The sequence below is a fragment of the Hippopotamus amphibius genome, chromosome 3 (assembly GCF_030028045.1).
Source record: "Hippopotamus amphibius kiboko isolate mHipAmp2 chromosome 3, mHipAmp2.hap2, whole genome shotgun sequence".
NCBI classification, from domain to species: domain Eukaryota; kingdom Metazoa; phylum Chordata; class Mammalia; order Artiodactyla; family Hippopotamidae; genus Hippopotamus; species Hippopotamus amphibius.
In genome coordinates, this window is record NC_080188.1 from 4,343,288 (window position 1) to 4,371,178 (window position 27,891).

At 39.5% G+C, this 27,891-nt stretch overlaps 1 protein-coding gene and 1 pseudogene across 6 annotated transcripts in view; one reads left to right on the top strand and one right to left on the bottom strand.

Moving 5' to 3' along the window:
• The window catches only part of ADGRA3 (adhesion G protein-coupled receptor A3), a 107,039-nt gene that overhangs the window by 32,999 nt on the left and 46,149 nt on the right, over positions 1-27,891 (bottom strand). For all 6 annotated transcript variants that reach the window (XM_057726679.1, XM_057726678.1, XM_057726677.1 and 3 more), the window contains 7 exons: positions 23,385-23,456; positions 21,632-21,792; positions 19,768-19,981; positions 14,767-14,931; positions 11,954-12,155; positions 10,838-10,993; positions 578-739 (listed from right to left, as the gene is read on the bottom strand). In XM_057726679.1, coding sequence (XP_057582662.1) covers positions 578-739; positions 10,838-10,993; positions 11,954-12,155; positions 14,767-14,931; positions 19,768-19,981; positions 21,632-21,792; positions 23,385-23,456 — 1,132 coding nt within the window. The remainder of the gene's footprint in view (positions 1-577; positions 740-10,837; positions 10,994-11,953; positions 12,156-14,766; positions 14,932-19,767; positions 19,982-21,631; positions 21,793-23,384; positions 23,457-27,891) is intronic.
• Positions 27,460-27,793, top strand: LOC130848324 (60S ribosomal protein L35a-like; annotated as a pseudogene).

Here is a 27,891-nt window from a genome sequence, read left to right on the forward strand (position 1 = left end):
GATTATATTTACATTTATCATATTTACATTTTAGAACAAAAAAAAAGTAAGCAGTACACCAAGAAATTTAGGACACATAAAACAATACTATTTAACAGAGTGATTATTACATATAAATAACTCATCACCCCAGGAGTGGAACTGACTGAAAAATGCCAATAGGTTCAGAAAGGTTGGGGGGAATCCTGGTTCCCCTTTGAAATTGAAATCTGGGCACGCAAGCACTGTTTCAAAACATCCTTCAGCGCCGGGAACAGAACACCCAGCTAGGATGGACGGTGGGTGTGTGACCAGAGGGCAATTCTATATTGTTCTTATCTGTGTTGCAGAAAGTTTCAGAGGATGAAGATAGTGATAACCGTTCAAATTACAAATTAAGAAAGCACTTTCCAGTTACAAGAAAACAGACGATTCAGAGGCAAAATTGTCTCTTAAAATATCCGAGAACAGGAAATTCTGTAATAATCAGCAATAACAAAAAAGTCACCCCATAATGGGGAAGAGACTTCTCTCTTCTGGGTTAGAGCCACTTGAAATGAACCTCTTCCTTAGACTCCTAGGATAACGCTGCACTTACTGTGGAATAAACATGAGCTCCGCTTGCCAGCCGGTACGTGGCGATGCGCTGCAGACACTGAACGATCCGACTGCAGGCTTTGGCTTCCCTCTGCGCCAGCCCCAGGACGCGCTCATCAGCCAACATGATGTTACTTGCAATGTCAACCATCACATCTCCGAGCTAGCAGGCGTGCAGGAGGGAAAAGGGAGATCTTTAAAGCCAACGCAGGCGACTTTACATCCTCAAAATCCTAATGAGACACCAAGATGGGCCTTCAGTCTAAATTTTCACATGGAAACACAATAGGCCCTTGAATTTGATTCTCACTAAGGTCTCTGGAAAAAAACTTACCTTCTTTTTGCATAACGTGTTACTTAATATTATTATTAAGAAATATTTGGCACAACACTAAATCAACTATATTTCAATTTTTAAAAAATTTCTAATTAAGGAAAAAAAACACACGGGCTCCCTCTTTAGTATCCTGTCGTGTTCAAACCTCTAGGTACATCCAACTACTGCAAGTTCCCCGTGTGCGCCAGGCCATCACACGTGTCTGTGCACACATGGTTCCCTCCACCGCGAGCGAGCTGCTGCTTCCTTCCTCCCAGCTCACGGAATGCTTTAACACCCAGGGCCGCGGACTAAACGGATCCTATGAAGTGTCCGCTCTTCCACTGCTTGTTTTGTTTCATTTACTGAGTTCTTCTCATTAGCTCAGCTCTTAACTTACAGATGTCAACATCCGTTGGGCAACACCAGTGAAATGTCCATTGGGGACGTCCTAGGTGGTGCACTGGGTAAGAATCCGCCTGCCAATGCAGGGGACACGGGTTCAATCCCTGCCCCAGGAAGATCCCATATGCCATGGAGCAACTACGCCCATGCGCCACAACTATTGAGCCTGTGCTCTAGGGCCCATGAGCCACAACTACTGAGCCCATGTGCCGCAAACGACTGAAGCCCACGCACCTGGAGCCCATGCTCTGCAATGAGAGGCCACCGCAATGAGAAGCCCACGCACCATAAGGAAGAGTAGCCCCCACTCGCCGCAACCAGAGAAAGCCCACGTGCAGCAACGAAGACCCAACACAGCCAATAAAATAAATAAATAATTAAAAAAGAAAGAAAGAAAGAAAGAAATGTCCACTGGCCCTTGTTGATGGTGACTTGCAGGTCCCGTGTCAGAGAAGTGCACCGAGCGGTCCAGGCTACGGAGACAGCCCGGTGCCGAGGGGGTCTGCCCTGAGCAGAATGTTGATGAGAGGGAGAGCCAGGGCGGAAAGACCACAGGCATTCCAGAGGCAGCGTCGGAGGATTCACAGGCTGGCGGGTCCTCTAACCAAGAAAGAAGCATCAAAAGCCCCAGAGCCAAACCAGAAAGCCACAGCCGCTCAGCAGATGTCTTCTGATCATCCCAGAAGATCCCGGCTGAGCTTTCCAACCCTGTCCTGCCTCCAACACTCTTCCCAGGGTGTGTAATTATGACGGCTGAGAGGGGTTTGGAAAAAGTTCAGTCCTTTCCACTCTTGGTTCACTTCAGGAAGAAGACAAGCCTGCGGAAATCCACCAAATCCCACCCTGGAGCCTTGGAGTGAAGCAACTGCAGTGAGAACAGAGGAAAACACAGAGCCGCACATCCTGACCGCGAGCAGGCCAGGCACTTCCCGTACCTTCCTTTATTTGTGAAATAAGGATAATAACCATCCTCTCTCTTCTGAGTGCTGCAAAGAGTAAGTTCCACTAATAACGGTAAGACTCCTGAAACCACGCCTGGCACAGACAGGCACTCAAAACATAGCTCTTCTTGTTATTTTACTGTTTTTTTTTTTTTTTTTTTTTTTTCATTTCAATCCCAAAATAAGTCTCGCTGAGGATGACAGGCTCTAGAAGAAGTGTTAAGAGGGGTACATTTTAAAAACCTGCATGTTCACATATATAACGAGAAACGATGCACCCAGCAGAACTGCCACGTCCTCCTCTTTAAAGCCCCACCGCCTCATCCCGTACCACCACGTGTCACGATCCTGTCCTTACATGAATTCCAATGTAAACATCTTGGGGGCAGAGACAGCACAACACTCTCTACTTATATTCACATCCTTATTCATTCCTGCAACTCCTCATATACAAGCCAATAGCTACACAGTATCCATTCACTCTCTAAGTATTTATTGAGGACCAAGGGGAGCCAGACACTGTCCAAGCAATGGAGATACAGCAGTGAAAGAAACATAAAAGATCGACTTTGGAGTTTATACCGAAGAAAATAGGTAACAAGCAAGTAAATACATTTTTAGAAAGTGACTAGGTTGTGATACCTACAATAAAGGAAATAAGCAGAGTAATACACGACAGATAGTAATGGAACGTAACCCCAACCCCTACCTTAACAGACTCACATATTCTCAAGAGGTGTTTCATCCAAACCCAAGACATTAACAAGATCAACTGACAAAGAAGTAAGAAGAGCCTATAATCAAACTTTGTAGAATCCTGAGTCTGTTCATTTGACACAATTTATGAAAACATCAACACCCTAGAACGTATTCCTAGAAACACTAGGTATGAGGGTAAATCTCATTTTAACGGAAGTCCCTATTTCTAGAGTTATGAAGATGGGTAGTGACTCCTGGATTCGTCAATTAGCCACTTATACAGCAACTGAAATAATAACTGCCACCTCTTAACAGGAATTCAAGCAGCTGGAATAATTTGGTTATATTTTTACCTCTTATTCTTACCTTTTGTTATTTCAAATTTGTATATGAAAATAAATAAAAGACATGATGCAGAAATATATACTCTACAGCTATCAGAAAAGAAATGACCACTGGCTGCAAAAACTTAAAAGATAAAATACAGGAAAATAATGATTCTCCTCTAAGACACTACTCAAATATTTATGTATGTTTAAAAAATTAGCATAATTACAACTAGTTTCATAATTTCTTTAAAAGTTTTACATGTACGGACTTTATGAAAATCCAACGTGAGACCTGTTTGATACATCTCTTCTGAAAAACTATTTTTTGATCAAAGAACTACAGCTATGGGTCACTAGATAATGCCAGTAAAGGGACTCAACATGTGTTAATAATTGTAAAGAAAAGAAATATCTCTGAGAAGGCACAGAGCTAACAAGAGTGGTTGCCTTAGCTGAGAACAAGCTATTTTCCTCATTATTTTATTACAAATGGCTAAGAACTAAGGAAAGGGATTTGTTGCCAAAATATTCCCTAGAGCAGGTCATCATGAAATGCTACATGCTTCTGTAGCCTGGTTATGGAACTAGTTCTGAATCCTTCACAGTGGCAAAAAAAAAAAAAAAAAAAGGGCACAGAAAGGATAACAGCGCGTGAAAAATCACTCCGCATTTAAAAAGTATTCCTGAAATCCGACACACCGATATAGTTTAATAACCGCAACCAGCATTAGGAAGCCCTGTACTCCTCTCTGACCGCATTCCCTGAAGGCCACGCCAGCCACAAAAGGGTCAGAAGGAACCACGCACCTGCTCTCCCACCTGTCACACCAGAGGGAGAGGATCAAATGAAAACACGGTGGACGCACTTCATCCAAGATAAAAGGGTAAAGAAATGAAAATGCCACATTAATAACAATGGGATCGCTAAATGTCACCTGTTGTAAGAGACAGAATATTTCACGTTCTTTTCAGTATTTATGTTCGGAATCCTGGGCAAAATTAGTTCAAAAATCACCTGTAAACTTCATGAACTTCTGATGTTAGTTCACGAAACACACAAGATAATACACAAGCTAAACTTCATGATATTTAATTTTACTGTAACAGGGGTATAAAACAACACTGCAGCTAGAATGCTCATGTGCCTTGGAGTTCAGTACTCCTGGGTTAAGATTTCAGCTGTCCCTTACAAGTTAAATGCCCACAGCAAATTATTTAGCCTCTCCAAGACTCAGCTGGCCCATCTGTAAAATGAGACCAAGAACCCTACAAGAACTGCTCAGTGTCTCATTTAACAGTAAATTAAGAAAACAAAACAAAAAAACAAAACACCCCAGAAGGCAAATATCTTCATTAAGCCATTCATGCAGTTTTTGAGAAAAGTCAAGAGATCTAGGCCCCTTCCCACATTTACGTTTTCAAGCCCAAATCAGCAAGGAGCACACTGGGCAATTCTAAGAACCAGAGAAGCAAGACTTCTCAGACACACACAGCAGCAGGGCAGCAACGCTGAGCGGCTGTTCAGGGACAGCCGAGATAGAGCCGGGAAGTGTGGAGCTGACGTGCCGCCCAAACCTGACCACACAGTAACAACAACAGTTGAGAGCATTACTTAAGTTCAAGGAGCCTTCATGGTTTTCTTCTATGTTACAGCGCCCTGATCACTTTTAACAAAGGAATGGCTCCGTTGTGAAAGTCAAGTTTTAAGAGTGTGTTTATCTCGCTGCTAGCTGGCTTCAGCGTCCCGGCGGCCAGGGGGCCCCGCTGAACGCTTCCCGGTTCGTTTAGTTAAGCAGCCGCTGTTCAGTGAGAGGTCCAACGGTGATGACCATCCGGACGCTGGCAACGACGAAAGCTCTGACGTCACTGTGGTACGGGAGCAAAGAGGATGATGTGGGGGAGGTGGGCGGGAAGAGGGGGAAGAAGAGCAAAAACAGTGTCGCAGGGAATAAACGTTGCATTTACTCTCCACTTCTTTACAGAAAGGACTGGAGATAGCCTAACACACTTAAAAGATTGTATATCTTTTAACTTAAAAAGAATTAAGAGAAATACGGACGTAAGAGAGACACAGACAAGTCAAAAATACACGTCAATGCAAATACCATATGATATCATTTATAGGTGGAATCTAAAATTTGACACACGTGAACTGGGCTATGAAGCAGAAACAGACTCCTAGAGAACAGACTTATGGTTGCCAAGGGAGGGGGGGAGGGGGAGGGATGGAGTGGGAGTCTGGGGTTAGCAGATACAAATTAGCTACAGAAAGGATAAAAACAGGTCCTACTGTAGAGCACAGGGAACGGTATTCAATATCCTGGGATAAACCATAATGGAAAAGAATATGAAAAAGAATGTGTGTGTGTATACACACACACATACATATGTGTAACTGAATCACGCTGCTGTACAGCAGAAATGAACCCAACATTGTAAATCAACTATACTTCAATTAAAAAAAAACGACACGTCAATAGCAGAGCTGCTGGGACTGGGGAAAAATTGAAGCGTGCTATGCTTCTAGTCAAGGCAAGAAAGACAATTTTACAATTAACAGAAAGAAAAACATTTCCTCCAGGTAGGCAAACTTGCTTTTGTAAAAAACAAATCTCTTAGAACACGTGAAGAACACTATTCACGAGAGGCAGGAGTGTGACGGGCGACACCTTCAGCCGTACGATCACAATCAACAGAAAAGCTTAACTTCTGCGATTCCTCCAATTCTCCCAGTGGAAGCAGATTTCTTTTTCTGATTACAAAAACCTGTGTGCTTCTCCTTTTCTGGACTATGAAGGTCTAAACACTCTGGACAATTCTGATAAAAGTGAAAAACGCCAAAGGAAAAAAGTTACCTTTAAAATGCACCACTGATCAGTCAGAAAATGAAGGCCCCACCGGAGACCAAGAGCAAACCAACAGGAATCCAAGGAGCCCTGAGGCTGAACTCCGCTGATCACGGACTCTGTTTTGACTTCCACGCAGGGCCTAGGCCCCGCCAACACAGGGTTGACAGCAGAAGACCACTGCGTAAAGCTGATAACCAAAGGAGACACCTCCAGGGTCAGGGCAAACCAGCATTAAATTAACCTCGAGAAAGGAAAGCAACGGCAAGGAAACCTGAAACTTCCCTGTCTTGACTTTGGCATGAGGCAGGAGGTGAAAAATCTCTTCCCTGACAATGTGTCAGCACAAGTCAACCTTCACACAGGACTGAGAGCAGAGTGCGCATTTTTCCTGTGGTCTGTGAAACCTCAAGCTGAGAACTAATTTCAGAGTGGCCTCCTCACCTGACTACGCCCCTCGGCACTTAGCAGAAGCACAGAAGCATCGCACTTCACAATGACACATTAGACCCTTCTCATTAAGACCCCTCATCACCAACATGAACCAGCACTGCTCTGGAGGGCCTCACCGGCGCACAACCAGAAAAAAGGAAGGATGTATTTTACACAGGAACACAGAAACCAGCGGGTCTTTACTGGTGACATAACTGTCTATCTAGAAAATCCCACACAACCAACTACAAAATTATATGAATGAATTCCATAAGGAAACCAGACACAAGGTCCTTTTTTTTTTTAATTGGCTCAACTTTATTAGCCACCGGAGAAATGCAAATCAAAGCCACAAGGATACACTACTTCACACCCACTAGGATGGCTAGAACCCAAATGACGGACAGTAAGTGTTGGCATGGATGTGGAGACATTGGGGCCCTCATACATCATTTTTTTAAAAAAAAAAAAACCATAATCAAGGAAAATCGAACATGGACTAGATAGTTCATGATATTAAGGACTTTGAACTCATTTGGGTGATATGATAACAGTATCATGGTTCTATTTTAAAATTCCTTATAATTAAAAAAATTATGGATCAGATATGACAGCTAAAAAAATTATGGATGAAAGATGACAATTAAATGTTCCAGCCATGAAAAAGAAAGACAGAAAGTAAGGGGGGCGGGGGAAGGGAGGAGGGATAGAAGACAAAGGAAATGAGTGGATGGAAGAGATGAAACAAGACTGGTAAATACTGAAAATCCCTGAAGTTTGTGAAAGGTATTTTTTTTAAAAAAGTATTAATAAAAACATTCTTTCTCCTATACTTTTGGAATTTTCCAATAAAAAAAGTTTCTGAAAAGTTTTTAAACAGTTACACCCAAAGAGAACTTTTTTTAAAAAAGCAAGATAAAGATAGGAAATGAAGATTCCACGGTGGTTCTCAGAGCCGTGCCAAAGACACACGGACAGGTATCACCTGGAATTGGTAGAAATGCAGATTCTCAGATCCCCCCACAGAACTACTGAATCGGAACTTTAGCGGGTGGGACCCACCAATCTGCGCTTAACAAACCTTCCAAGGGGTCATGACACACACACAGGTTTGAGAAACCATGTTCTCGGAAGCATCAAAAGGCCAGAAGCTGAGCCTTTGAGAATCTTAACAACACAGAAAAGTCTGACAAGTATGACGAAGGAATGAATTATGAAAAATATCAAAAACGAAAAAGAAACATAACTATCAATACAGAAGTAATTACATCTTAAAATGAGTAAATGAAAGAACTTTACGTTTAAAAAAAATCTGTACATAAAAATAGAGTAAATTAGCATCAAGGTGCATGCCTCACATATTTAAAACTAGAGCAAAGTAAGGAGACTATACCACGTAACCAACTGTAATCTTCACAGACTTTCTCATCTTCTGAAACGGATATACATTTGTTTTCATAAGAGAAATCACTATCGTAAATACGGAACCAACACTGCCTGACAGACAACTTTCAACTCTTTTTACAAGACCCCAGTAAACGCATCATTTAGATCTGGCAGTTTGACAGCTTCCAGAACCCACCCGGAGACAAGAGAGCACCATCTTGTATTGGCTAGATTCAATCACAAGTTATTTTAGTTATAAAAAAAAAAAGTCCACAGCAGAATAACTTTTTGGACCTAATACAAAAATCAATTTAATTACTTGTCCAATTATGCTATATGCATTTTAAGATGCCTTAGCATAATTTTATGCAGCAGTAATTAACTTAAAATGAAGCCCTTAAGCTTCATGATCTCTTCTTAACAGTGATGAACACTGACAGTGACGGCCTGCAGTTTAAGTTTCCTAAGAATCAGATGTCTGTCACTGCATCATAAGTAATATTACATTTATCTCAATTGTTCAATCCTGAGTAATTTTCCTGTTTCTTCTATTTACACTTAATAAGTTGCCATCATTTGTTTCCAAAGATATTTAAAATTTTACTGTCTATGTTGGCCAGTGAAAGTGACAGCAATCTCCTTCAAACTAAGTTTGCAGATTAAAAATAAAATAAAAAAATAAAATCACCAGACTGCTTTAGTTAAGGACATTCTTTCTTAGCTTCGGAGACCATACTAACGCACAATTTTCCAACCCTATAAAAAGTGTATCCTAGCTTTGCAATGATTCTGCAAAATAGTTCCACCTCTATTTTCTCACTTGTGCACACAAACTTTGCAAGTTAAACAGGGCAAGAATCATCCCCCATTTTAAAAACAAAGAGCCCATGGTTAATAACTCACTAACCAGGTCACTTCCAGTCCTCAACAAGACGCCTCCCCCTGAGAACACACCAAAGCAGCAGACCATCCTTTTGCGGCACACATCGCTCGGGGCAGCACACCGCTCTTCCCGAGCGGGGAGGTGTGCCAAAATCCCTCACACCAAAACAGGGCAGCATGGGAATAAATGTCTACTGCACGGCGGCAGAATCCTTCTCCATGTCCACATTCCAAATGTCATTCCAATTACTCTAGCGACCACCTTCCACGAATGACTACTCATCATGTGGGCAGCTAACCTGTGATTATGATCAACAAGGGAGAGCAGTGCTGCCACAGAACCAGCGTTCACACGGCTCCTCCCAGGACTAGAAAAATTTACCATGGGACGCAGGCTGTGGCCCAAAGACACCAGCAAGCAAGAGAACAGTTCATTAGGAAACTGTGGTCTGAAGTTCAGATAACAACACAGAAATGCTATCTCATCACCAAGTGGTCTGTTGACCTGAATCCCATTTATATACATGTCACTATTTTCTTTCCTTTAACAGCTACATCACACCAAGTAAAGTATCTAATGTACTTGAGTTGCAGTTTCAAAACGTATCACCAAAATGCAAGATATTAATAGATACTACACACAAAAATTTCTCGGTTAAATGATTTAGGGAAAAAGGCATATTATCTACCTTTTTTGCACATTAATGAATCTGAGATGTCCCATAAAAAGAAGTGTATTAGACTTTGTTTAGTCCAGTCTTTTTCCCGCAGCACTTTTGGAATACAATGACAGGGCAACACTGTACTAGACAGTAAATGTGATACAGCAGAAATCTTCTGGATTAGACACCCAAGGTTTTTGGGTTCTGTTTTCAGCCCTGCATTAACCTAGCTGTAAAACCTTAGGTAAATCATTTAATTTTCTCTGGGCCTCAGTGTATGACCTAATCTAGGTTTCTTCTACCTCTAAAATTCATTTTTATGTAAGTGATTTTATCACAAGAGAAACAGCTTATATAAAGCTCTCACCTGGCTGGAAACTTTAACAATATGTTAATCTGCATTGAAAAACTTATTCAAAACACTACTTGCTGCTCATTCATTCTGAAAACTGTGGCTGTCAATGTTTTCCCCTAAAGGATATCACGTGGACAAGCATATCACAGTTTTCACGTGGCTCCTTTTCAAAGCCACGAAATTTTTATAACTTGAGTATTTTAATCATTTGGAATTTTTTTTGAAGTTCCTGAAATAGTCGTTCACTTCTCTAGGACATTCCAAAAGCAGTTAAGCAATTTAACATAAGATTTGGGGGGCTGAAACTCTCATAAAGAAGGATCAACACATGACAGTGTGGAGAAGAGAAATCCCAGGCAGCCCGAGGGAAGCAGCCGGGCTGACCTACAACGTAGACACGGGACGTTGCTTTCTCATGGACTGGTTCCGCCCTGTCTCGGGACCTTAATTTCCAAGAACTGACAGTTCACCTCTACTCCTCCCCACGAGTCACTATAACAGATGGAGCATAGATTTCCTTTTTTTTAATTAATTAATTAATTGATTGATTGATTTTATTGGCTGTGTTGGGTCTTTTTTTTTTTTTTTGCTGTGTGCGGGCTTTCTTTAGTTGTGGTGAGTGGGGGCTACTCTTCATTGCGGTGTGCAGGCTCCTCATTGCCATGGCTTCTCTCGTGGCAGAGCACGGGCTCCAGGCGCATGGGCTTCAGTAGTCGCAGCACATGGGCTCAACAGTTGTGGCTCACAGGCTCAGCTGCTCCGCAGCATGAGGGATCCTCCCGGAGCAGGGATCAAACCCGTGTCCCCTGCACTGGCAGGTGGACTCCCAACCACTGCGCCACCCAAGAAGCCCTGGAGCATAGATTTCTAAAGGACAATTCTGGAAATTAAAAGGTATATTTAGTTTAAATACAACAAATATAAACAGGTTTTAAAAATACAGACTCAAGCCTATCCTGTGACCACCTGCTGACATACTATATGCTACAAATCTGAACCAGAAAATACCTCTTTCGATTTTTCCTCTTTAGTAAATCTTCCAAATTTCTCTATCATCTCAGCCACAAAGATAACATCCATCTTGTCAGAAAAGTTGGCTGCTTCCACAGTGTAAGCCAATAACTGTCGGGCTGTGGCCACAGCGTTGGTAAGATTGAGGGGCATCTATCTCAAAAAGGCAAAAAGAAGCACTGAGCAAAATGACAGACAAAATGTGACATCTTACCTTTGCATTTCAAAACATGGCAATGAATTCGAACTCTTTATCACTGACTCACCATGACTGTCTCAAAATGCTTTTCCAAAACTGAGAAGGCTGAAATTTTATTGGAAACCGGAAGGAATTATTTCTAACTTGAAATGAAATATAACAATACATAAAAACGCATCAGGGAAACAGGCTGTATGATCCCTTCCTCTCTACCTAGCCAAATTCCATATACACTTAACTCCAATCGCCTAAGAACACCTTTCCTGAGTGTGCCAGCCGGGGGGGCTCAGTACCTCCCCTGGAGCTCCTGCCACATGGGAGCATGAACCACTTATTGAGCACTCATCCCTTCTGCCATGCACTGCCAGTAATGTTTTACATTTGTTTATCGACTTACCCATGACTCAGCACCAACCATTACAAAAAGTATATATATATCAGGTGCAAAGGAATGTGAGAAAATGTGTAACACAGAAATCACCTGCCAGCTGCTCATAATCTGCTAAGGTGTAAAAAAAAAAAAAAAGAAGACACACAGAAGCAGAGATCAGAAAAAGCAAAACAGCGTAGGTGCAACAAGGGATTACTTGCGACAAAGGGATTTTACAAAAGGAACGGAAGGGTGGCTTCCCAGGTGCGCTGCAAGGATGGCTGGGACTTTGGGGATACAGATGATGGTGGTATTCAGACAAAGGCACAGAGTCGGGTCATGCCTGGAAAGGAAGTGTGACACCAGAGGGGGCCTTGAAGAGCCCCCCTGGTTGAGAAGAGCAGGTCTGATCCAAAGACACAGTCCACTGAAGTATAAACACCAAATCCTCATGCTTTACGAGTGTTGAAAAAAATCTTCCGTACTCGGTGTGAGTCCCACATTTTATCAGCGCCCTCAGCAGATCTGAAGACTTTCTAGTTACCTGATTAAACATATACAGAACCCTAGTGACATCGTTTGCATACTGGCAGCGCGAGTAATCATCATCGGCCCAAAAGCCACCGCGATCGCATCTGCGCCAGGCCTTTCTCTCATCCTGTGCGCTTCCGGGATAGATCCCGCCGCTGTGGGTGTTCCGAGTGCACTGCAGATGTGCAGTGATGCCCGCCAGCGTCCTGGGCCACCTAGAGAGACGGAGACAAATGGCCTGAGAGAACCTACATCGACACAAGTAACAGCAGAGGGAAATCAAGGATTAGAACACGTCACACACAATCAGAGAAGAATCCAGGAGAAGACACAAAACTCCTTTAACAGTAAAGACCAAAATTATTTTTTTCAAGTTAAAATGGACTAAACTGTTTAAAGCTATCAGCCAAGTAGATTTTATTACTGTCACAGAATATTTTCCTAAAATATTCTAAATACGAACAGACAGTTAAATTGTATCTTACCCAGTAGAAAAGAAAAATGGTACATCAAATGTTCTTGTTTCTTTTTAATTACTGTAACTACACTGTTGGCTTATATAACCATTAGTTACATAAGGTCAGAATCTTATCCAATATAAATAATAGAATTTGCCCTTTCACAGAAGGAGAGTTGGTGTATGTGCAGAAAAGCACATATGTAGAAAAGGCTTCAGAAAGGCCCGCTTGCAACGCTGGCCCTTCGGTGGCACCTAGGAATCTGGGGCTTGGAGTGTAACCGGTAAGGGGATTCGCTGCACCTAGACCGTCTGCACAAGCGATACGGTGCCCACACTGGGCGCCCGCCTCCTTTCTGGGCTCTGAAATTTGGGTATAAGGTAGGCAGGGCATGCCTCTATACCCAGCTCCCAACCAGAACTCAGGGTGCTAAGTCCCCGATGGGCTTCCCTGGGCAGAAACACTGTACGGAGGCTGCTGCCTTGTTCAGGCTGGAGGGGGAGGAGGCCCTGTGTGACCGTCCTGGGAGGCGGAGACACTCAAGCACCTTACACACGGGCCTCTCCGGAAGCCACCCGTGCCTCATTCCCTGATTATCCAGCTACGTGTATCACGACAGCGCTGTAACTTCACTGTGACGACAGTTATGTGCTGAGCCCCACGAAGTCTGTTGAGCAAACGTCTGCCCTTGGCGGGGGCGGGTGCTGAAGACGTCCAATACCACATACAATCGAACTGACCTGGGTAAAGTCCAGATACGTCGTGCAGCCACTGTGCAAGTGACGACACCGACCTGCGGGCATGAATCAGCACTAACTGGATGGGGAGAAACCTCTGTGATTTGAGCTCTATTTCTCCAAAACCGGGAATGCAAATAACATATTTAATAAACGTTATAGCTGACTCATAATATATGAACTGCTAAATCATAATATCAGCCACTCCAAAATAGAAGGCATGATCAAAACTATATAAATAGATCAAGCAACACCAAACTAAATCTGATTCATGTGGTGGAAGTTGTAACTATAATATCTTAAGGAATGTCAAAAGATAAATAGTTCATTAATCAGTTAAATAATTAGACTAATTCTATTTTTAAAAAATGGAAAACACTCCAAAATTATGAGTAAAAAAAGAAAATCCACCATAAGCAGAAAACATACAATGATTATTTAATAAAGGCGTTAAATATAATAAAATTAACAATGTTATCTATTTCACTTTAAAGTATACTTTAAATACTATATAGTAACAGGTAATCCACATAAAAGACTTATCCACTGGCAACAAAAAATGATGATTTCCACACACTCATGTCAAGGAGAGTTTTAAAAGGGGCAGGAGGGAAGGAGGACAAAAGACGATTTTTAAAAAATCAGAGAAGAATTGGCTGAGATAAAGATGTTGTTACTGCTTCTTCCCGTTGGACGTGAAAGATCAGCACCAAAGGGTTTTTTCCCTTATCCTTAAAAATCAGACTTACAGTCACAAGGCAGTAATGTCACCAATCATAAGACAGTGTAAACTGGGTATACAACGATCTTCGTGATGCTTCAAAGAGCTACATATTTCCCTTCATTTATATCAACTATAAACTCATTAGTAAAATTCTAAACATAAGGAACTTTAGGTAAATAACATATTTAAAGATAATGCTTTAAAGCAACTTTGAAAGTAAGGAGAGCCTAAGGTGAAAGTTGTTACCTCTCACAAATTCTAAACTTTCTACTAAAAAAAAAAAAAAAAAAAAAAAATCAAACAAATCACAGTATTTAACTTATTCTGTTCGTCTTAACAGAGTCCAACAATGTGGCTCCCCAGCTTTCAGGCCACTCAACACCTTTCGTTTCTCAAAGTCCCTCTTGCTTAATTGCCAGAAGAACCGAATCGGGGAGGAAAACTAGATGTGTGTTTCTGCTAATTATGATGTCTACTTAACTGTGTACAGTTAAAAATGAATTAGCACTACAAAACCTTCCAAAGGTCATCCAAAAGAAGCCCTTCAAAAACCAGGAAATGCTATTAGCCTGTCTGAACACTATTTTAGTAGAATTTCCAAACTGTGTTCTGAAGTAGTGGTTCTTCACTTTTACAGCAAAACCACCTGATAAAAATGAACACTTCTGGCTCAACCTTCAGAGACTCGTAAATCAACAGATCCGAGATAAGCGGAGGCACCTGTTTTTACTTTTGATCTCTGAACGATCCTGAAATCACTGTTCTTAGATATATGAGGACGTATATGCGAACACACGTACATCTCTCGAGTTCTCTCCCTTGAGGATAGGAGACCGATTACACACACCTCTGAGGATGAAAAGCTGTGGGGCCAGTCAGCCCTCCCAGCACGCCGCACGTCACTGACCTGAAATCACCCTTGTTGTTGACCACCCTCTCGGGAGGGCAGTACTGCGCAGAGCTTTCTAAGACCACAATATCGACGGTTCTCGTGTTGTTCCCGCGTTTGGTCTGCACGTGACAGCCCCAATTTCCAGTCGATCCAGCCTGAATATTAGAAATGGTGAGGGCGCTGGATGAAGAAAGAGTTTAAAGAGAGAGAAAACATGGTTAGGCAAGAAGGGAGACAACGTGGGTCTCGGTCATTCTTTCAGCAAACGTGAATGTACGCTGTCGGCCAGGCGCTCTGCTCGCTAGATTAAAAAGGAAAGAAAAAAAAATGAATAAAAAAAACGAGCCCTCCCTTTAAGTACGTCAGCAGCAAGTCAAGACAGGCAGGTAAAGGAGACCTAAAATGCTACGGTAAAAGCTATAACAGAAGAACGAATGGAGTGGCACTGAGACAACGTCTCCCTCCAAGGAAAGAGCGGGCAGACCCCCACGGGGAGGGGAAACCAACTGCCAAGGCAGAAACACCATGGCACTTTCTTCAGCAAAATTAATGGAGAGTATGTTTCTGTCTTGTATGTAAGTTCATTTGTATCATTTCTTTTAAGATTCCACATAGAAGTGATAAAAACAGAAACAGACCCACAGAAATAGAAAACAAATGTATGGTTACCAAAGGGGAAAGGGGGGAGGAGGGATAAATTAGGAGTTTGGGATTAATATACACACACTACTGTATATAACATGATATATATAGTAGTTATACTGTTATACAGCAGGTCCTTGTTGGTTATCAAACAGTGAACTATACTCAATATTTTGTAATAACCTATGAGGGAAAAGAATCTAAAATATAAATATATAGGTAGATAACTGAATCACTTTGCTGTACACCTGAAACTAATACAACCCTGTAAATCAACTATACTTCAATAAAAAAAGGAAAAAATCAAAAGCATAGTAATAATTTTAAAAAAAGCAGATGACTGAACTTGGTGTACCCCCCCCCAAAATAATAAATAAATAAATAAAATTAAAAATAATAAAAATAAAAAAATTTTAAAAAGCTAATAGAAAAGTTTCCAAGTTACATCTACTTTTTCAGATTCCAGGGAAAATATTCAAGCATGAAGGAGAATAATATTATGAAGTGTGTAATTAATATTTAAGATGAAATATTTTGTGGAAAAGGGGTTAAAACCTGTTGTCTCTAAAAAGATTTAATAAATTACCAAGTAATACTGTAACAAAAGTAGCTTTCCATTTAAAAGTATACTTCAACTTCTAATAACAGCTATATTTCTAAATGGCTGTCAGAGAATTCAGCTTTCAAGATGAACTCATAATTCTCTGATATAAAACCTATTAATTAAAGAGCAAATGTCAGAACCTTCAATTAACCTTTATTCCCTCCACATGATCTACTACACTGCTTTTGTGTAGATACAAATCATTAGCCATAAAGCATGTATAATTTTAATTAACAAAATAATGTTTTAAAGTTAAAACATTTTTCTAGCTTCCTAAATCATTAATGGCTACACAACAACCAATGTGTTCTAATAAAGACTCCGAGGCACTGTGATTCTAAATCAAAGGAAATGTTTATCACCTTTACTAAGTTAGTAAACAAACTAATACATCAAAATAAATATATTCAAGGTAAAATGACACAAGAGTTTGACATTAAATTTAAACAACCATTTCTGTCAAGCATTCTACTTTATTTAAAACTCTACTGAACTAGGAAGAAGTCTATAAAAAATCTGGGCATAAAAGCACTCTCTAATCCAGAGATCCCCAAATTTTCTTGGTTCACGGCACCGTCACTAAGCAGATAACTTTCACAGTGACTCTAGGCTAAAAGAAACACCTAGGGTGGTTCCAATGACTAAATGAAATCCTAAAACTGTATATATATGTCCTTATAACTTAGTAGCCATTTGAAAAAAAAAATCACACACATCAATTTAAAATAAATATTTCATTCCTAAATAACCACAACTACTTCCTAATGGGTTGCGAATGTCTGCTGGGCACTCCAAAATTAATCAAACATTAGATACAGATCAGACAATGATATGCACACAGCAGCTACTTTACACCATGATGGATAAAGTCAACACTCTAATGCCTGGAGCTGGTAGCTGTGTGGTGTCTCACACATGTCTGGTATCACTATGCTCAAACACTTAAAGCAGCCCACAGCACCTCTGTAAACTCACTGTGGTACCCCAGGACAAGTGAGCACACCCTCTGGGGAAAATGGCCCTAACCTAACTTTCAGCAATACTTTCAATGCCTAAAATCAATTATCAGAATAAATTTTTCAGGAATCCTCAACACAACATATTGGGAGATCTAAGTAGAAAGAGGCAGCTTCAATTTCAGTGTCCAGGAAAAACACAAACTCAGATTCTTACTAATAAAGGATCAATGACATGAGGGTACCAATGAAGAATCAAGATACCAATAACCACATATTTCCTCTGCCTAAAACTGCTTTATTATTCTGGGGCTGACTCTGTGTAAAGGACTTAGTCTTCATGTGGAAGTGTTTCACTTTGGTAAGTGTCCTTACCAATAAAAAAAAGTTCGGCGAAGTTGCTACCCTTAGAATTAATGTTTTTGTAATGCTAAAGGAATTTAGATTCATTTAAGCATGACTAACAGAAATAAATTTATAAAGTAAACCTAGTTACTTTATAGTTACAAAATTTAAGAGTTCTAAATCAAAGGTCTTGGAACTATACTCAATATCCTGTGATATAATGGAAATGAATATGAAAAAGAATAGATATATACACATAACAGTCACTGCTGTACAGCAGAAACTAACACAACACTACATCAACTATACATCAATAAAATTTAAAAAAATAAAGCTCTTCTATTCACAGAAGGATTCTATTACATTTTTAAAGCTTTACTGTTGTATTATATGTCAATTATGATCTACTCAGACAATAAACTGCTTAAAGTATACAATGTGGTACGTTTTGACATATGTATACATTTGTGAAATTATCACCACAGTGAAAATAAGGTAACAATTAGAATCTTCTCACTGGAATTTAATACATTAAGTACAAAGAACATATAAAAAACTTTCATGACAAGCTTATCCCCTAATACAAGAACTCTGCTTCTGGTAGCAGAGTGGCTCCTATCAAACCACCCTCTCCCTGCAATTAACAGTTACAAGCTGTGGACAAACTGCAACATGATGACCATGTGAACACACGGAGAGCGATGCAAAGCAAGCAGAAACCAAAGAGCAGCTGACAGTAGGAAGCAGGGATTGGCACTGGGGAGTAACCAGGAAATGTTTTTAATGGCTTTTGCCCACGGGCAGGCATTATTCAAACATACACTCACAATCCCACTGGTTGAAAAAAATCAGAGGACAGAAGTAGAAAGGCGCTTGGCTAAAAGCCCAACCTTCTGCATATAAAATCCACCCAGCTCTTTAACTGACCTCTGACCTGCATGCAGACGGCAAACACCCAGCAGATTTCAGTGGCTGCCTACTATAGAGAAGCCAGATCTAGGAGTTTGAATTTAACCAAGGTAACTGCTCAATGAAGCAAAATCAGCTGTCTTGAGAATACAAAAGAATCCAGAGTCAAGAGTCAGCAAACTTTTTCTTTGAAGGCCAGATAGTAAATACTTTAGGCTTTGCTGACCAAGACGCAACAATGAGAATATTATGTAAGTACGTATATAACCATTTGAAATGTAACCATTTAAAACTATAAAAAACATTCATAGCCCAGATTTGTCCTATAAACTGTACTTTATCAACTTCTCTAGAGCAAATCATTCACAATGTCCAGGATACAATCCAACATTACCAGACATAATATTTTTTTACATAGGAAAATATAAACCATATTCGTAAGAAAAATAGGGTGATGATCCCAAGATGACCCAGATCCTGGATTAAGAAAGCAAGGATTTGAGGGGGGTGGGATGAATTGGGAGATTGGGACTGCCATATATACATTACTAACCAGAAAAAAAAAAATCAAATTGTATGCTTTAAATATAGGCAGTTTATTGTATGTCAATTATATCTCAATAAAAGTCCTTAAGAAAAAGGATTTAAGGGTAGCTACTATAAAAGCTAAAGGACATAAATGAAAACATGTTTCTAACAAACAGAAAATCTCAGAAAAGAAATTATAAAATAGAATATTCAAAAACCTCAAAATTCCCAAACCTGAGTCTCAACTCAGAGAACTTTTAGTTTCTTGGTAATTTTTTCATGATGCTTTTGTAATACTATCCCTAAAGTGCCCCAGCAGAGAGTTGAGAAATTACAGATCTATTCTTAAATATTCAAGCTGAGGTCTATTTCTATGAAATTGGTAAGAAGAAAAGACAGAGAAAGACAGAAAAAGGCTTGGAGAGATACACAGAGATAGAAAGAGAGGCAGAGAGAAAGAAAGAGAAAATCCAATGCCTACAGATTAAGATTTACCAAAATAAAATATGATGAGTGATAACTTTATATTTATTTTTATCCTGTTTTTTGTACTTTAAGTTCATTCGAATTAACTATTGTGGTGCTTGTACCAATCATGGGGTTGACAGGTGTTACACTCTTTTATACTTGTGGGGTGAAAAAAGGAAGTATCTCAAAATGTAACATTAATCATAAGACTGTGAAAATTAGGTGATTCCTAAAAGTGACATTCTGAGTTTATTATTAGCAGCAGGAAGTTGTTAGAAATTAAGCTGGGCACTAAAAGTTTACATTCTTTCCTCTTAAAACTAAACAAAAAATTTCCAGCTTTTAAACAGTGTTTCCCTTTTATCCTATGCTTTTTTTCCCTCCAAAACTGGACGGAAAAGATAACTATTTAATTTTAGAAGATAGGTAACAATCAGGAAAGAAATGCCAGATGTTTGCTTTTTGAATGCAAGAAGGTAAAATATTAATTCAAATTCCAACTAAACACTACAAATCTGAGATGATAAACGAAATCCACAAAGTCCTCATCTAAAGTACGTTTACCTTGCAATCAATGAGCAGTTGTGAATCATGTTCTTTTCAACAAAGATACCTTGCGATTCATCAGTTTCAACTATTCGCCCATCCTGATACCATAACACTTGCATGTCCTGATCAATATATGAAGCCATGCACTGGAAAGGAAGGCTGTCTCCCTCAAACACAACTTGACGATGAGAGGGAGTCATGTAGAAAGATGGCAGTTCAAGGGGAGGATCTAGGGACAGTAAAATAAAGACTCAGTAAACAAGTACGACATTATATTCACACTCCAAAATTTAAAATTATAGAAATTCTAACTGAAATTTTAAAAATGGAAAAACATTCCTCAGTAATCAGCATTCTAATGCTAGCACGAACAAAGCTGTTATTGAATTAAGAGGGTCCAAGATGAAAACACCATTAAGTAAAATTAAAATGAAACCATTTCATAGCACTTTTACAAAGCTGATGAATGTCCTTGTAGTAAGAAAAAAAGAGAAATTTTAACTACATATGCAAAAATGTATACAAATTATCATGGCTCATTAAAAGCCTTTAAAATATTTAGTACCTTTGTCTAACACAATAATTCTACTTTTAGTACTAGTCTATTCTCAATAGCTAATATGTAAAGATGCACACAAAGAAATTAATCTTTTTAATGTTTATGGAGTGAGAAATTATTAACAACCTAAATATGCAGTAATAAGGAAATTGTTATGGCTACATCTCTATAATAAAAATATAAAAGTTATGGCTACATCTATATAAGGGACTGGTATTCATCTTTTATATGATGAGGAAACAAGTTTACATTATTTCAAGTTAAAAAAAGGTTATAAAAATAACACTACAGTATGATATTTTGGACAAAACAATAAAAAGGTACAGAAGATGATACACCAAGGTATCTTTGACACTAGCTACTTAAGAGTGATAAGACTGTAAGTATGGGTTTTGTTTTTTTCTTTTAGTTTTTCATTTTTCTCCCCCAGCTTTATTAAAGGTATAATTGACAAAATTATAAGATATTTAAGGCGTACACCAAGGTGATTTGATGTATGTATACACTATTTCTTTTCATAAATCTTTAATCCAATGAGCATATTTTACATGTGGAACAACAATGATAATAAAAATTAAAGGAAAAAACTGATAGGGTTATTTCCAAACACAAAAACTGAATGAGAATCTCCCTGTATCATTTTAAGGGCTGTTTTTGGTTCCTGTTTTTGTCTTCTGTTTTTTGTTTTTCATTTAACACATTATAAATGTGTTGTTTCCCTCAAGTCTTCAGATATTCTTAAAAATCATGATTTTTAATAGCTGTGTACTATTACATTGAATGGATGTGTCATAATTAAACCAATGCCCTATTTTTGAGAATTTAGAATATGTTCACACATGAAGTCCGAAGATTTACATACACAGCTGATGATTTCCTAAGAATTAACCCTCACGTGCAGAATTACTATATGAAGCTGTATCAGTTCTTTAAGAACACCCATACATATAGCCAAACCATCCTTCGATAACACTGTATCAATTCACACCAGACCAACAAAAAGTATGACTGCATCCTGAGATTTTATTACTATCAACAGATTCCTGATTTGCTGTTAAAAAATCTGAAGATCTATACTATTTATTGAAACTGGATTTCACAAAGAAAGCTGTTCAGAAGCTAAGAACTTTATTCACCAATTGAAAAAAACATCTTTTAATCCAGCTGACTTAATCATCAGCAAAAACTAAATATTACCAAATCCATGAAGACGGATGGCTGTGATCGGTCCCAATGTGTAAAGAGAATTCTAAAGCTCGTCAGGAAAAACAAGGTAGCAAGTAAAACACAGGGAACCCTTTCTCAAGTCTTCTTCCTTACCGCACGTCAACAGCTCCTGCTTCACACCCGTGACTGGCTGGGCCTGAAGAGACTTGGGATAAACACACCGTGTGTCCCGCACGGTGATGTTTCTCTCCTTTACCCAGCGATGCATCCACAGTATGTTACAATCACACAACAGATACTCCGTCTGAAATTCTCTGTAGCATACAAATGTAATTTAGAGGTTATGGGGTATGAATTAAATAGCACCCTCGCTTTATATTGGCTCACACGTTGGGTGACAAGCACATCGCTACTCACCCCTGCCGTGCTAGGGCACATACTGTACCATCGACCGGTTACGGTCCCCTTTCCAACGAGATGATGCCAAATGTCTGACCCCAGCGCCCTTCCCACTGATCCCGGGACTGACTCTATAAACTTCTTCCCATTCGTCATCAAGTCTGTGGCACTAATACTGCATCTTGCAGCCTTCCCCAGTTTTTCCAGAATCACTGCCATGTTCTTGGCTTAAATGCCTGCAAACTCTGTTAATTTTGGCAACATAAAGCAATATATGACTGTTTCACATCTGTTTGTCCGACTAGGATGATGGACTTCTAATTCCTAAGCACCACCTTCTGGTCAGTTTCCAGCACTATCTGTTATAAACACTGGCAATTTTGCCCAAGTTTTGGATAAAAATACTACCCACGTTCCTGCTATCCAGGGTCTCAAAACCCAGATTATTTTTACAGTCTTTATTTCCTAAACTTTGTAGAAATGGCTGACATGAGTCCACTTAAAAGGAGACGTTTTCACTAAAAAGCAGTTTTCTGGATAGGAACGGTAGCAGTACCAAGACCAGATAGAGTTTGATGCAGTGTGATTCTAGAAGAACACGTATACGTCTGCCACGACCGTGACGAGCCCTGTGAGCACCTAACCTACCAGCTACATCCCAATTAAAACTGCTAAATGAGACTGAAGTGATAATTTTAGAAAATGAAAGGTGAGGAGGAGGGGAGGGAAAGGAAAAAGGGGGAGGAAAGGGAGGAAAGGAAAGAAGTCAGCATACATCAGACAGAGGCGTCTGGCAGAGAGGACATTTTTCACTGGAAAAAGAGACTCACGCCCATATGTTACACACTGTAAAATTTGAAAGACATATTTAACTCTAATTCCAACAGAATTCAGAATAACTTATACTTTTAAATATATTAAGGTTTATCTGAAAATACAGTTAGCTTCAAAAGTAACTCCTACACAGTTTCTCACTTAATAAAACTGTGTTTTGGGGGGGGGGAAATCAGCCAATTCTAAAGCTACAGAGAATTATGTAAATATGACCTTACACTGACTTCATAACGCAGGCATTCTACGTAAGCATGTGAATTCAGTGTGGGGATACAGTTACAGGATACAATTAAATCCCTAAAGCATAACATAGTCTTAACTCTAAATTCTTCATAGGGAGGGAGGCATATTTTACACTTTGGGAATTTAATTAGGTAAACAAAATATTTTCTGATTTGGAAACACAGTCAAAGAGAAAAAATCACCAACTTATTTACTTTAACTATAAACTAGAGACAGAGCATTCTAATGAGAAAATGGTTGTCCTAACCTAAAACACATTATTAAGGTTTACGGCATGTTTTTCAACATGAAAGCAAGCTCTCAAGTGAGAGTCTAATTATTGCAAAAATCACAAGATTTACCTATGACGTCTCTTAGGCCACATAATAACTGTTCTAATTTTAAAACACCAAAATATATTTACCAAAACAGGAGAAAAATTCTTACTTACAAAGATCGTAATGAGCCAAGATAATCAAAAGTTCCTTGAGATAATGAGGAAAACAGATTCCCTGAAAGGTTCCTGGAAAAAAAGGGAATAAGTTCACCTTAAGAAATGCTAACAATTGCAGGGCAGGTTAGGGTGGGATGAAATGGGAGACTGGAATTGCCACATATACATTACTAATAAGAAAAAAATACCAAATTGTACACTCTAAATATATGCAGTTTATTGTATGTTCACTGTATCTCAATAAAAGTTACTAAAAAAAAAGAAATGCTAACGATTATATATCATGTTATACTATCTTATATTCCCTATAATGTCCTATCATTAAATACTGTTATAAAGAATTTATGAAAGTTGTTTTAAATCTTATAAAGAGAAATATCTAGTAAATAATTTCTCCAAAGTTGAAGAGGAAAATTGTTCTTAACCTTATATAGAGCAGTAAACAAAATTATTTAAAATTACCGCTGGCGTGGGAGAGAGTCGCGGGAGGGAGGGGCTATGGGGATATGTGTATAAATACAGCTGACTGACTCTGGTGTACCTCATAAGCTGGTACAAGAGTGTAAAGCAATTATAATCCAATAAAGAGCTTAAAAAAAATTACTGCTGGATAAGGATTTTTCTATCAAATATTATAAGTGAAACTCAAAGTTCACTTCCTGAACTAAATAGATCTTTAGTTGCGCTCTCACTGCAACTAGAATTATTCTTCATGTGTTCGCCTGGTATCACATAAGAAAGCAAAAACTAAAAAAACAAGGAAAAGGATGATCTGAAGGACCAGCAACGGCTGACAGTAACCCAGGAAAATACGTTTGCAGAGGGAAATGAGTCCAGGGTTTAAAATTTTATCCTCAACACGGGACAGAATTCCGTGTTGGCTTTGGCAAATTACTTAACCTCTCTCGTTTCCCCTTGCATCACGGCTTTAATAAATATCTAAACCCTCGCAGAGTTCTGTATGAATCGTAGCACACCTTATGCTACAATATGGGTAGTTTGTTACACCCATCATTTGACCGAATCATTTTTTTGTGATCTCTTCCGTGCTTGGCTATCAGCTCCGGGAGGAGAAGGACTTGTGTGTCTTATTTACTTGGGTACCTCTGGCGGCTGGTAACAAGCTGCGGTATACAGCAGGTGCTCAGTTGTGGTGGCTAACTGTTCACAATGTGGACCCCACCTTCAGGAGGCACTAGCAAGGGCTCTGGGAAAATGGCAGCAGGATTGAGCCACCAGCACATCTTTTCTGTGCCTACTGCAGGATCAAGAATGATACAGTCTGGACCTAGAATTCTCAAGGAAGAAGTCCTAAGACCTGGAAGGAGGGCTGCCTCTCCTCCAGAGTCTCAGCTAAATCCTTCAAATGTGGTAGAAAGTGACGATCGGGTAGGTGGATTCCCAGTGAAGACAGAGAAGAGAACTGCTGGGGGAGAAGTCAGCTGTTCCCATGACACCTGCAGCAACGTATCCCTGGATGGGAAGACAATATTATACAAACACCAACCCCTCACAAATGAACACACTGACATAATGGACTTCAGTAAGAACATCCCTGGATTCATTTTTACATATGTCGTAAGATTTTTTTTTTTTTGATAGAAAAAAGCTGGATAAAATAACTCTGATCTTCATAAAAGAACTGCCTAGGAACTTAAACAACAAACACGAATACTTGCAAATTAAAAGAACCATGAAAGCGATACCCTTTACTTTTCTGGCCTGTCAGAGTGAATACTGAATGTGGATTTTGCAAAGGGTACAGCTGATGGAGTGTAAATCACCATAACATTTTAAGAAAGTAACCTAGATGCAATTAAAATGAACAACTGTACTTTTATGGAGCTACCCTATGGGAAATTCTACGATTACTGGGATTTACTGTAAATAATGCAGGTGGGAAGACAAGAGATGTGAGGTGTAACTAAAATAGGACTGGCTATGAATCACTAAGTGTTGAAACTGATCGATGGGTACGTGGTGATTCCCTGTACCACTACCTGTCATATTTTTTCAGATGTTCGAAAGAGTCTCTAGTAGTAAGTTGGAAATAAAAATATATTCTACAAACATAGGATTTAAGTATAAATAAAATAATTGTATCTTACAAGGACCATCAGGTTCTAATTACTAGGTAACTTCATTCTAATTATTAGGTGTTATTAAATTTTTTTCCCCTGGAAATCGCAGAGGAAGGAATCACACTGGAGACAGACATACCATCCTCCCAGTAAATCCCAACACAAACCAATTTTTCCTCCAGTGTTGGAACAGACTGCTATTTGTTTGGCTGGACACCAAATGAAGTAATTGGCTTCGGCTGGTGGCCATAAAAACCTGCACATACTTTAAAACATTAAAATCACATTCCAACGCTGAGGTACTTACACCAAAAAAAGCATAAGAAAACTGAGAATAACAACATTGACAGCAAAGTCACTGCTCTTGCGTCCTAAGCGAATGGAGTGTAGGTGAATTATACACCCAACTCCACTCAGGTTATTTCTTACTCTCTCAATTTTTCTTTATTTACTTACTTTTTGCTAAACAGATATATTTGTATTCCTGTAATTTAAGTGTGTATGATGCAGCATCTGTGTATAAAGAGGCATGTTTACAGGACAGATTTGTTAAAGGAGGAGGAAATGAATTAAACAGTATCTCCTTTAACAGAGGAATAATTGACTAAATCATGATCTGTTCTAAACTTGGACTATTCTATAGCTATTCACATGGACTAAATCCATATGTATTCTCCTGAAAAGATATTAAGAATATGCTGGTAAAAAATTTAAGTAAAATGTCCAGTAGAGCACATTTCTAAAGCCCTGTGTGAAAACCTATACACTTGTTGAGGGGGACACAAAAATCTGAGAAGAAATACACCAGACAGGACATGCTATCTCAGAGGAGTGTGTCCGAAGTGACGAAGAGGAGATTTAACTTATCCTTCCTATCTGTCTATATGGTTTATTATTTAACAGCATCAATAATACTCACTTGTAAAAAGGAAGTTCTTAAAAATATCACTCATCTACTATTTCTGATAGAAAAATATGAAAGGTATAATCCTTAGGGGAAAACACAGGTTTCAAATTGATCAAAATTCATAAAGAAAAAAAGGGGAACGCTTTGGGGTTTTTTTTTGATCTCCTGACAATTTCTCTGTAAGTTATCTTCCTAAGAGAAGGACAGAGACGTCACCAAAGTCCATTATTGAATCCCCATCTTTGGTCTGCCAGGTGCTCCCAGGGTTAGAATGGGAATCTCTGGGAGGACAGCTTCACTTCCCAGACCTTCTCCGTCAATAAAGGCAGAGATCAATACACAGAATTAATCATTTTTACCCAGCACACCCAAGTCCACTGAATCCTCTGACATATATTTAGAAAGTCGTTTTTGAATTTTTATACTAAATCGCCAAAGCCAAGATGTTTCAATACGATGAGAAGTCTGGGTGAGAATGCAACAGGCTCTCTGCCGAGGCTTCCGGCCTCCTTGGCTAAGAGATCCCAAGTTGCAGCGTAACCCAGAAAGTTCAGCTGCAGAGGCAGCAGAGGCAAGAGCGAAACACTGACCCACTCTAGCCTGATTTCTTTTGTACCCTCACTCTTCGGGGTGGGAGGTAGTAACTAGGGAGCGCCTCTGATTCCGAATCTAAAAAAGGTACTACATGCCCCTTAACTAATCCGATTCTCTTTTCCACTTGTTAGCTTGAGAAAACGCTATTCTCCATGTCTGAAACACAAGCTGTCATCAGCCTTCACAACTGGCATACAGCCTGGCTTAGAGAGCAGCCCACACAGAACACGCACCCAAAGCTTCCGGACCCAGAGCTCTAGAACCATGTCAACCCCATCATCACAAGCAGCTCCACTGCAACGCACTCCTGAATGTCAAGAAGCTACCTCAACTGCCAATTTTTCTTCGAACGGTATTTAAAGGATACGTCAGGTATGGTTCTCTGTATGCCATATTGTTGCATTTAAAAGAGCCACCATCAGCCCTTCTTTCTCAGCCCTCTTGGACCCTGCGGCAGCCCGCTGCAAACAGGACTTCTACAAGGACAAATATGTCTGGAAGGCTGTGCTCCAAGGCCATGTCTGCTGGCGGTAAGCGGGGTCTACAGGACCAGAGGGAGCACACAGCTCTCCTGAAAACTGAAGGTGTATTACGCTCAAGATGAAACTGAATTCTATCTAGGCAAAAGATGTGCTTATGTGTACAAAACAAAGAACAACACAGTAACTCCTGGCGGAAAACTTAACAAAACCAGGGTAATCTGAGGAAAGATTACTCGCACTTATGGTAACAATGGCACGGTCCGTGTCAAATTCCAAAGCAACCTGCCTGCTAAGGCCATTAGACACAGAATCTGTGTGATACTATAACCTTCAAGGATTTAAACTTATTGAAAAGTAAACACATAAAAGTGTGGATCTGTTTTCTAAAAAAAAAAAAAAAAAGAGCCACCATCATCTATTATTACATGGGCTACAAAACC